Source organism: Gastrolobium bilobum, unplaced genomic scaffold (genome assembly GCF_033153095.1).
Source record: "Gastrolobium bilobum isolate Gb01-03AN ecotype WA unplaced genomic scaffold, APGP_CSIRO_Gbil_v1 utg41773, whole genome shotgun sequence".
Taxonomy (NCBI): Eukaryota; Viridiplantae; Streptophyta; class Magnoliopsida; order Fabales; family Fabaceae; genus Gastrolobium; species Gastrolobium bilobum.
In genome coordinates this window covers 97,419-109,545 of record NW_026898543.1, presented here as the reverse complement: position 1 = coordinate 109,545, position 12,127 = coordinate 97,419, and the positions used below count along the sequence as shown (strand labels likewise).

General features: G+C 33.8%; 1 protein-coding gene across 1 annotated transcript; it reads left to right on the top strand.

Moving 5' to 3' along the window:
- The first annotated feature begins 3,884 nt into the window (after window positions 1–3,884).
- Window positions 3,885–12,126, top strand: LOC133317307 (serine/threonine-protein kinase PEPKR2-like). Its single transcript, XM_061519170.1, has 5 exons — window positions 3,885–3,939; window positions 7,754–8,050; window positions 8,450–8,607; window positions 11,871–11,927; window positions 12,049–12,126. Exons 1-5 carry the CDS (start codon window positions 3,885–3,887, stop codon window positions 12,124–12,126), a joined length of 645 nt encoding a protein of 214 aa, XP_061375154.1.
- The last annotated feature ends 1 nt before the right edge of the window (window position 12,127 follows it).

Here is a 12,127-nt window from a genome sequence, read left to right as displayed (position 1 = left end):
CTCATTAGGTTGTCAATAGGCCGGTTCAAGTGCCGGTTCGTCATTTTCGCGTCGAATTACATCAAAACGCGAAAATCGCCAAATCACCCCTTTTCCCCTTGGAGGTTCGGCCATGTAGGTGTAAATTTGAGATTTATTTTCCTAAATTTTCTTTCTCATTTTATAACACTCCCTTAGGTTGTTTAGAGGCTAGTTCAATCGTCGTTTTTCCATTTTTCGACATTTACGCATCGTTTTGCGAAATATTTCATTCTGGGCTCATTTAGGTCTCTAACACAATTCATTTTTCTCCATTGATTCAAACACTCTCCAAGCACAACACAACCCATCTAAGCACCATATAACTACACAATTCATTATCCAAACCATTTTTCAACATCAATTCCACAATCTTTCCTCAAAGAATCGAATTTTAACCTATGGCATTCCAAGGAATTTCCATACAACTTTAATCATTCCAACCATCATACATCCTATTATATCATCATACCATCATGCCACCATCATCAAACAAGTCTCAACACCAAAATTCACAAATTCCAAAATCATGATCATCAATTTTTCTAAGTTAAAAATCATCACATTTCACTTAAAATTTTCATTGCATTTCTAGCATTACTACATCATTTTAAGGCATTATCATCTAATAGACATTTTCCATTTGAGCTCTCTAACACAACACATCATAAAATCCCTCTTTAGGGTTCATAAACACAATTCACCAATCAACCATTGAAATGTTGAAATAACTTACCTAAATGCAAGGCAAATGACTCCTCCTAGGTATACTCCACCATTGGAGCATTCCAAAGCTCCATGAACACCAAATTCCACAAGTGAGTCGCGGCCTTTGAGGGGGAGGATCTCAAAATCCAGCCACTTTCACGACTCAAGGATAGCACCAATGGCTTTAGAAGGCAATTTCCAACAAATTTCAAGTTAAACTTTGTTGAATTTGGTTAGGATTTGAGTGATTTAGGTGGGAAGAAAATTTGAAAGAAAACTTGGAGAAAGAAGGAGGGGGGCTCGGTTTTTGGCTGAAGGAGGGGTGAAGGAGGTGATGAATAGTACTTTGATGAGGTGTTTTAAGTGAATTTTAAGTGGGGTGGGTCCCACGCCACCTCACGCGATTTAAAACGCGTCCAAACTCTCACTAAACGTCCGTAAATTCAAAACTTATTTAGAAACTCTAATTTTTAACATTAACTATTCTCCTTTAATTATGCTTGATCAGATGAATTAAGAGTTCTCCACTCGTTCGGAGAAAACACTGCTGCACCAATGGTGGTGGGGATGGTGGTTGGTGGCAGCGGCCACAATGGTAGCGGTGGCATAGAGGGGTGGATGTGGTGGTAATGGTGGCGGTGGCATCGTGGTAGTGGGGGGAGGTGACGACGGCACTAGTGGTACGACTGCGGCGGCGACGATCGTGGCGGTGGTCATGTCGGGATGATGGTGGTGGTGGTGGTGATGGTAGAGGTGGAGAGTGATTGAGAGATAGAAATTTTCTGATTCTTTTTTTTGTTCCCTTGCACAAAAATTAAACCAGTTTATCCCGGCAACAAAAAAATAAACCTGGTTTTACTAAACGAGTTTTCTATCCATTTTTCCCGGGAACATAAATTAAAAAAAAAATGATTCCGAACAGGTTATCATGCATACCCAAAGTCATTAAATATTTTGTCTCTTCAACTTTTTTTACTAATATTTAACTTGTCTTTTCTTTGTAGGAAAAAAAATTAGTCCTCTTGCATGATGAATCCAAAGCCCATACACACACAATATATATATATATATATAGGGGTAGGATCTCTTGACACCGATGTTAAACTTGTGTGTGTTAGGAAAATTTTCAATGAAAAAACATTGGTTACAAGTGTTGCTGATGTTAATGTTAAAGTGTTGCATGAAAAAACATCATGTGTTCCTTAACTCTCTCATTTTGATAAATTTATTCTATAATGATTGAAACTGTTGATATTCCTTGTAAATAGAATAGGAAACATATTATGTGCTTGCTGTATTTGGTTTAGTCAATCCCTGAAACTACGGAATTTAATTGTGTATACTGTAATTATAAATTCATGAGGTTTAGAGAGGATTCCTCTCAAGTCATTCATATGAGAAGATCACTTATTCAGGTCTTAAAAAAGAGAGGAGGGATTTTGGGGTGGGGGGGGTGGGATGCCAAACTTCTGTGTCATTCGAAATTCAATTTCATAGTGGAACAAAAAGACTATACTGATGAGGTTGACTCAACTGACAATATCAAACAGAGTCGATAACAAGGTCTCAGGTTCAAGTCCTATTAGTGAACTTTCTTTGGTAAGTCATCTATAAGTATCATTGTGATCCCTTACTAAAGCTTGTAGCATGCCCTCATCTTGAAATGGACCAACCTTGGCCCCTCTAAACTTTTCTTTACTTAAAAACAATTATACTAACAAAGTAAATCTTAGCTTACTGCTTACTTTTACTTGCATCTTCCCCGATAAAGTAGGCACCTCAACTTTGCCACCTAGAATAGCCTGAAAAAGTTAAAACATTACGCTACATTGGAAGAATGGCGCCGATACTGCTTTGGAAGAATTGGTGATGAGAACAAGGATAATTGAGAAAATGGAACAATAATTTTGAATGATTTTGGAATTCTTGTTGATTCACTCACTGGCGTTAACCACGTGAACCTTCTCATTTGAGTTAAATGTTCGTGATAGCTGCAAAATTGATAGGGATGAAAGCTTTGAGGTTCCGGTGGATCTAAGGGTTTTAACACATTGGGGTTTAGGTTGGGGCTTAAGAATGTTCTCACGCAGCCGTTTTAGTCCACACCTGGCCAGCTGCGTAAATAGATTGGCGGGCCTACCTTAAATCTGAGCTGGTCGGCTCTATTTGCCTTTTACTTTCAGAAAATTTATTTAAAAAATGAGAAATATTTTTCTCATGTTGTATGAGACAAATTATCTCATGCAACACATAAAAAAGTGGGTAGGATTCATTTTTTTCTTTCTCTTTCTTTTTCTCAGTAGGTCTCACTCACTTTTTTGTGTGTTGGATGAGACAATTTGTCTCATGCAACATGAGAAAAATATTTCCCTTAAAAAATATGTCATAAATCCACTTAAATCTGGTCTAAAAACCTATATGCTAGCTTTTTGAATTTTTTAATAATATAATATATTTATTATATATATTATTCACTTAAAGACATTTTATGTCTTATGAGATCATGATTTATAACTCTAATTTGTAAAGTAATAGGATTGATGTTATTTTATAAATAATAATAATTTATTTAAAATTTAAAATATAATATTAAATTAAATTAGTAAAAAAATGCAAATTATATATATATATATATATATATATATTCATATTTGCAGCCTTGCAGGTACAGTGTCATGCAACTACTACAGACAAGATAAATGGTGTGCATGACAACCATTTCATTCCCTACCATTGTGTTTGATAATTGTGTTTGATAACACAACAAATAATATAATAAAAAATAATTCCTATTAAATATAAAAAAATTCGGATCATCACTTTCATTTTCATGTTGTGTGGTTGTGGTGGTGGTGGTGGTGGTGGCGACAACAGTACGGTAGTGGTGGTGGCAGTGACGTGGTGATGATAGTGGTAGTGGTTGTGACGGTAGTGGTGGGGATGATGGTGGTAACGACGGGGATGGTGGAGGTGGAGGTGACGGCAGTGGCTGCGCCAATGGTGGTGGGGATGGTGGTTGGTGGCAGCGGCCACAATGGTAGCGGTGGCATGGTGATGGTGGTTGTGATGGCATCATGGTGGTGATGGCAGTGGCTGCGACGGTGGCGGTGGTGGTAGGTGACAGTGGTGGTGGTGGTGGTGAAGGCATGGCTGAGACGATGGTGGTGGTGGTTGGTGGCGGTGGCGGTAATGGCTGCCGCAATGGTAGTGGTGGTTGGTGACAGTGGTGGTGATGGTAGCGGTTGCGTCGTGGTGATGGTAGTAGTGGCAGTGGCAGTGGCAGTGGCGTGGTGATGGCGATGGTGGCGGAGGCGGTGACGACGATGATGGTGGTGGTGACGGTGACAGTGATAGTGGTGATGGTGATGGTGATGGCGGCGTGGTAATTGTGGTGGTGGTGACAGTGCCATGGTAGCAGTGATGGGTGGATGTGGTGGTAATGGTTGCGGTGGCATCGTGGTAGTGGGGGGAGGTGACGACGGCACTAGTGGTACGACTGCGGCGGCGACGATGGTGGCGGTGGTCATGTCGGGATGATGGTGGTGGTGGTGGTGGTGATGGTAGAGGTGGAGAGTGATTGAGAGAGATAAGTGTTTCTCGTTTTGTGCCTGGGAACAAATAAATAGAAACTTTCTGATTCTTTTTTCTGTTCCCTTGCACAAAAATTAAACCAGTTTATCCCGGGAACAAAAAAATAAACCGGTTTTACTAAACGAGTTTTCTATCCATTTTTCCCGGGAACATAAATTAAAAAAAAATGATTCCGAACAGGTTATCATGCATGCCCAAAGTCATTAAATATTGTGTCTCTTCAACTTTTTTTATTAATATTTAACTTGACTTTTCTTTGTAGGAAAAAAAATTAGTCTTCTTGCATGATGAATCCAAAGCCCATACACACAATATATATATATATATATATATATATATATATATATATATATATATATATATAAGGGTAGGATCTCTTGACACCGATATTAAACTTGTGTGTGTTAGGAAAATTTTCAATGAAAAAACATTTGTTAAAAGTGTTGCTGATGTTAATGTTAAAGTGTTGCATGAAAAAACATCATGTGTTCCTTAACTCTCTCATTTTGATAAATTTATTCTATAATGATTGAAACTGTTGATATTCCTTGTAAATAGAATAGGAAACAGATTATGTGCTTGTTGTATTTAGTTTAGTCAATCCCTGAAACTACGGAATTTAATTGTGTATACTGTAATTATAAATTCATGAGGTTTAGAGAGGATTCCTCTCAAGTCATTCATATGAGAAGATCACTTATTCAGGTCTTAAAAAAGAGAGGAGGGATTTGGGGGGTGGGATGCTAAACTTCTGTGTCATTCGAAATTCAATTTCATAGTGGAACAAAAAGACTATACTGATGAGGTTGACTCAACTGACAATATCAAATAGAGTCGATAACAAGGTCTCAGGTTCAAGTCCTATTAGTGGACTTTCTTTGGTAAGTCATCTATAAGTATCATTGTGATCCCTTACTAAAGCTTGTAGCATGCCCTCATCTTGAAATGGACCAACCTTGGCCCCTCTAAACTTTTCTTTAATTAAAAAACAATTATACTAACAAAGTAAATCTTAGCTTACTGCTTACTTTTACTTGCATCTTCCCCGATAAAGTAGGCACCTCAACTTTGCCACCTAGAATAGCCTGAAAAAGTTAAAACATTACGCTACATTGGAAGAATGGCGCCGATACTGCTTTGGAAGAATTGGTGATGAGAACAAGGATAATTGAGAAAATGGAACAATAATTTTGAATGATTTTGGAATTCTTGTTGATTCACTCACTGGCGTTAACCACGTGAACCTTCTCATTTGAGTTAAAGGCTTGTGATAGCTGCAAAATTGATAGGGATGAAAGCTTTGAGGTTCCAGTGGATCTCAGGGTTTTAACACATTGGGGTTTAGGTTTGGGCTTAAGAATGTTATAATGCAGTCGTTTTAGTCCACACCTGCTAGCCAGCTGCGTAAATAGACTGGCGGGCCTACCTTAAATCTGATCTGGTCGGCTCTATTTTCCTTTTACTTTCAGAAAATTTATTTAAAAAATGGGAAATATTTTTCTCATGTTGCATGAGAAAAATTATCTCATGCAACATATAAAAAAGTGGGTAGGACTCATTTTTTTCTCTCTCTTTTTCTCAGTAGGTCTCACTCACTTTTGTGTAGGGCTGTGCATGGGTTGGGTCGGGTCAGGTTTTTGTGCCGACCCGACCCGACCCGACTTGCTTTTATGGGTCAGGTATTTTGACCCGACCCAGTTTATTTAATCCAAGTCAGGTTTGACCCGATTTGAATATTTCTTGAACTGGTTCAGAACTGGATCAGGACTGACCTGAATTGGTTTTTAAAGTGGGTCTGACTTGGTTTCAAAATTTGGTCAAATCCGACCTGACCCACTTTTGACTTGGTTTCAAAACTTATTTTTTTTTATAGTTATTGATTTAATTTTCAAACTCGTGAATTTAATTATTTATTTATTTTAAAATATATAAATTATATAATAAATTTAATATTTGTTGAATAAATAAAGGAATGTAAAATTTGTAGCAAAAAAGTTATTTAACTTTAAAATCCAAATACCATATTTTATCAAAAAAATCTTAAATGCTAAAAAGTATTTTTTTTAAAAAATTATATGATCTGCAATTCAAATTAATGAAATTTATATTATCTTAATTAAATTTATATTATCTTAAATGCTAAATTAAACATTGGAATTCAAAGATCAACAACAAATAAAAGCACAAGATAATTTATATAATCTTATAAACTTGCAATCTTTGAAGCAAAGGTTCAAATCCACAATTGCAAATAAGGATGTAAACATATCCAGGTCTCAACGGGTGTTATAAGGCCTTTTCAAGAGTGTTCCTGCTTGAATTAATAGATCATATAACCCCCATTTTGTACCCTTCTCATCCAGATTCCCTGAGTCAAAACCAAATAACCAAATCAGCACCCAAATTTGTAAACGCAAGTGATATATAACTAGCAATATTGTATAATATATAATATCAGATATATCAGCCAATGCCCCCTGTAGAATTGCAATAATAAATTATTATTATTATATATATAACTGCAATATCCTTTTTTTCCTACGTAAAGAAGCTGCCATACAAATTAACAATTATGGTATCTGTATCTCAGAAATCCTGATTTTTTTATTTATTTTTTGTGGGTGGTTTGAGTAAATGGTTATTGTTTTATTAACAGAAACGTTACTCAGTTCCAGACCTCATAAAGGCAAACTTTCGTCGCCACCATTTATTTGTCTATTACATATAGATCTCAAATAGAGAATAAAAAATACAATAATAGTATTATATATTATTATTGTCACACCCTGTTACATGTATGCAAATGAAACTATGAAAGTAACTTGCGAAACAGGTATCAAGATGAGCATCAATAGTTCACACATTTATATACACATGGAAGTAGACCGAGGGGATATGTGATCTATCAGATAATGGGAGGAGGAAAACAAAAAGAGCAGATACAGTGAAAACCAGGCACACATGTTCACCTTAATAATATCTGAGCTAGTAAGACAATGTTCATTAAGATCACATGACGCAGAGAAAAAGAAACAGAAAGAGCAGAGAGAGCATTTGACCTTAATTACCAAGTTTGAAGAAGTTCATCATGATGAGCTTTCAACTGAATTGTACTTTACTAATGTTACCCTGTACATAGGAGTAAAAATTGGAGAGTTCAGATGGTCATCTCCCTTAAGTTTACTATGTTCAATATTCAATTAAATTTGCTAGCGGTCTAAGAATAAGAGGTCCTAGAGAAAATGCTTATAATAGTTTGAAGCTAACCATTCCTACTCTAAGGTCACTTTGTTTAATTTTTAAGCATTTAAAAATATCAGTAATTCAATTGACATATATATAAATACACACACATAAGTAAAAGATACATACATACATACATGAGTCATTTATGTTGTTTATGCATAGCCTCATTGTCTAGAAATTTGCATTGCAGGTCAGGACTTGACGGGTTTGGCTGGGAGCCCTGCATATGTTGCACCAGAAGTGTTGTTGGGTAGATACTCAGAAAAGGCGGATATATGGAGTGCTGGAGTGCTCCTGCATGCTCTGTTGGTTGGTGTTCTTCCATTTAAAGGGGATTCACAAGAAGCAGTTTTTGAGGCTATTAAGAATTCCAAGCTAGATTTCCAAACCGGGATGTGGGAATCAATATCTAAACCTGCACGAGATCTTGTTGGGAGAATGCTGACAAGGGATATTTCAGCAAGGATAACAGCTGATGAAGTACTTAGTAAGTTTATGATAGATTATTAATGTTTTGTAGCGTGCTTTATCTCTCTTCCTCAATGATGAATACACCAAAGACTAGTTGTATTTGGTCTGATTTTTTGTTTTTTAATCTTGAAATAATTAAAATTAGAAATTTCCAAGTTTTGTTGAAAAGTATCTTTGCCTTTCACATGAATTCTTAATAATTAGAAGGATTGCCTTGTTTTGGTTGGGATAACAGTGGGAATCTGTTAATTCTCACTTACTTTTGTTAGTTTTTATTATGTGTTCTTCTATGTGGTTGAGGCTCTCTTTTTCTCCCTAATGTTTTTAAACAGGAAATAAAATGACAGTACTTTTAAGTTTTAAGAACTGTTCGATTGTTTGCATGTTAAATTAATATTATGTGGTTCAATTTCAGGACATCCATGGATATCTTTCTACACAGAACGTACATTGAAGATCCTGCCCGTTGAATCAAAGTTGAAGCACCAAAATGGAGCTGCTTCCCACAACTTTGTTGCTGCACCTGAACCTAGGTTAGGAAGAAACAGGATGGATGATGGGTTCCTTAATGAGGTTTCAAGCCTTTCAATGCTTTTTCTTATATAATTTGACGATATTCATTTTTTTTTCTTACTAGTTCATTATTTTTCTTACCTAATTTGACCATGTTGATTTTTTTATTCCATAACATGTAATTTGTTATTCCCATGGGATTGGCGGTATCAGATTGATCAAAGTTAAGAGCAATATTAAAAAAAAAACTTTTTATCTTTCTTTCTTTATTTTTTAACTTTTCAAAAATTTTAAAAATAGCAGAGGTGAAGATTAACGACCCGTTTGAATGAATTTTTTTTTTCAAAAATTGCATTTTATAAGTTAAAAGATATATTTTTCACTATAAGTTATTTTAGATTTCTATTATAAAAAAAGCAAAAATTACAGTTACTTATATAATTATATATAATAAATAAAATTTACTGAAATGTAGCTGGGGCTCCGACCCTACCTAAGCATAATGTGGTTCCGCCACTGATGGGCAAGAAAACAAAAAAAAAAAAAACCGTCTAACGTCCAAAAGAATGGCTCCACACAATGGCGGAGCCAGAATTTAACTTTAGTTGGGGCAAAAAATTTGACATGTCAAACATTTATCATAATTACACATACCTTTTATTTTTTAATAATATAATATATGATGATTTATATTATTCATTTAAAAACATATTCTGAGATCAATTAGAATAATGTTTGGTTCATTACTTATTATGTTGTGGGAGGAAAGTGAAATTTTATGTTTGAAATGTTTATCGAAAAAGTTAGTGCATTTTTGTATGTTTGCTCTGATATATAATCAACGACAATTAGGCTGCGCATGACAATCATTCTGATTCCTGGCACTGTTTCTGAAAAGGAATGATTCTTTTCTATTTCTGTGCCTTGGAACAATTCTGAGAATCAGAATTACGTTTGTTAACATATTTTATTTTTATTCCGAGAATCAGAATTACGTTTGATAACACATTTTTTTTATTCCGATAATCAAAATTACGTTTGATAACACAATAAAAATCTATTTCTTTACTTTTGTTTATAGATTTCATCAACTGTATAAAATTGCAAATGACAATAGATTTTAACCGAAATACCAAATTTTATATTTAAAAAATTATATAAAAATTTATAATATTTTATTATATAGTTTTTTTTACGACAATTGCTAATATATAGTTTTAACTATTATTTTTCAATCGTCTTCACAATTCACATTTTTTTTTTTTTCCCATTTTTTTTTATTTATTCCCTTGACCATTTTATTTTTTAATATCATATGCTAATATATAGTTGTCATGCCTTAACCTCATCTTTGGATTGAGAGGAGAAAATGGAAAAAAGTTTTTAAAGTTTCAAATCTTTTCTCAATTGACTGAAGAGAAGAAAAATAAAGCAACTACAATAATAGAAATCAAAAATTAAAAAAAATTAGCGTCATCTCTTTCTTAATCTTTTCTCTCATTTTCTTCCATGTCATTAAAAATTTATTAGGGCCGTTTGGATGGATTTTTCTCTCTCAAAAAGTTGTCTTTCTTCAGGAAAAAAAAAGCATGTATGAAAAAATATGTTTGGACGCCTGCTTTTAAAAAAAGCAAAAGTCATAAAAAAAGTCAAAAATCTATTTATTTTTTTAAACTGAAAATTTTAACTTCTAAAAATAACATAAGTCAAATATTTTTTCAAAAACTAAATATTTTTTAAAAATTTAAATAACTTTAACTTTTATAAAAAGCACTTCTAAAATAAGTAAGGTATAATTTTTATTTTTTTTGAAAACTCATCCAAATAAACACTTATTCTCGTTGAAGTGAAACAGAGCACTTTTATTATTATTGTGAAGGAATGGAAACACCCATTATCAAGTATATATTATTTTATTTTTAAAAAATTCCTGATATGAATTAAGATTAATCAAATAAAGGAAATTCAAGAAAAACAAAGTGAGGTATTGGATGAAGGAAATTCCTAAGATAGAAATTAAATAGAAATTAGGGAACAAATTAGGGAGAAAGTCAAGAAGAATATCAGAAAATTATGTAAGGAAAAAAGTCCAGTTTCGTTAATATGATGACAATATTGAATGGTAATTAACCTGGTATTGACCAATCATAAAGGGAGAATAAATACCAATGATTTTCAGAATTCAAATTTGAATTACCATTTCAAAATCCAAGTTAAAGTTATTCATTAGTATTTTATAACAACTCCTACTTTATGCATGTTCAATGTTAATATGATGACAATATTGAACGGTAATTAATATGATGAAAATGAGAAATGTGTGTAAGGAAAAAATCCAATTTGTTATTCCCATGGGATTGGCGTATCAGATTGGATCAAAGTTAAGAGCAATATTACAAAAAAAGCTTTTTATCTTTTTTTTTTTTTTTTAACTTTTCAACAATTTAAAAAATAGCAGAGGTGAAAATTAAGGACTTGTTTGAATTTTTTTTTCTTTCAAAAACTGCATTTTTAAGGAAAAAAATATTTTTCACTATACGTTAGTTGCGATTTCTATTTTAAAAAAAGCATAAATTGCAAAAAAGTCAAACATTTATGTGAAATTTGTTGACTATTGAATGGTAATTAATATGATGAAAATGAGAAACGTGTGTAAGGAAAAAAGTCCAATTTCGTTAATATGATGACTATTAAATGGTAATTAATCTGGTATTGAACAATATAAAGAAGGGAATAAATACCAATAATTTCCAGAATTCAATATTTGCGTTACCATTTCAAAATCCAAATTAAAGTTATTCATTAGTTTTTTAAAACAGTTCCTACTTTATACACGTTCAATGCTTTTTCTTATATAATTTGACGATATTCATTTTTTTTTCTTACTAGTTCATTATTTTTCTTACCTAATTTGACCCTGTTGATTTTTTTATTCCACTGATTGAGGAAATTTTTTAAAATCGTAATCAAATACACCCCTTGAAATAGTGACGCACGCAGGAGAACATAAACTGGAACATCCTATATTATATTAAAGGAAACAACGTTAGCTAAGCAAAAAGAGTGTGACTCTCAGAGAGTACCCGTCTTCTTTCTTTCTTTTTTCTGTGCTTGTCGTTCGCGTATTCCCCTAAAACTTTGATAGCAGATTTTTAGGGTTTCAGTCCCTGATTGAGAAACTACGTCGTAATAGTTTCCCAATTTGTGACTTTTTTCTCATTGCTTATACTCTCCGCAACGCATTACAGGATCATTGGCTGGGATTGCGAAGGTTTGTTTCTTTTTCTTTCTATGTTCTGGCATCTTCTTTTCTTGTCTTGCAGGGGTCTCGTGATGTGATGGCGCTTTTTGGCGCCATTACGTTGCGAGAAAGCTTCGGGGTTCGATTTACTTTCTTGAAGTTTAATATTTGTGTTTGGATGCTTTCCTTGTGGTTTTGCGTTCATTCATGATCAATCTGACTAGAATTCGTTGACTGATCTTTCTCTATTTTGACTGCAGAATTGTGTCTTGCGGCAAAAATCGGATTTTGCACACGTGATCAACACAAAGATTGGTGTTGCGTTGGTACTTTACTGAT

What these genes read in the sequence shown, in the direction of transcription:
- LOC133317307 (XM_061519170.1), top strand. Translation starts at nt 3,885, where the DNA reads ATGGTGGTGGTGGTTGGTGGCGGTGGCGGTAATGGCTGCCGCAATGGT. An exon ending in CTGCCGCAATGGTAGTGGTG is followed by an intron (nt 3,940 to 7,753) that starts GTTGGTGACAGT and finishes TTTGCATTGCAG; the next exon opens with GTCAGGACTTGACGGGTTTG. An exon ending in CGTTGCGAGAAAGCTTCGGG is followed by an intron (nt 11,928 to 12,048) that starts GTTCGATTTACT and finishes TTTTGACTGCAG; the next exon opens with AATTGTGTCTTGCGGCAAAA.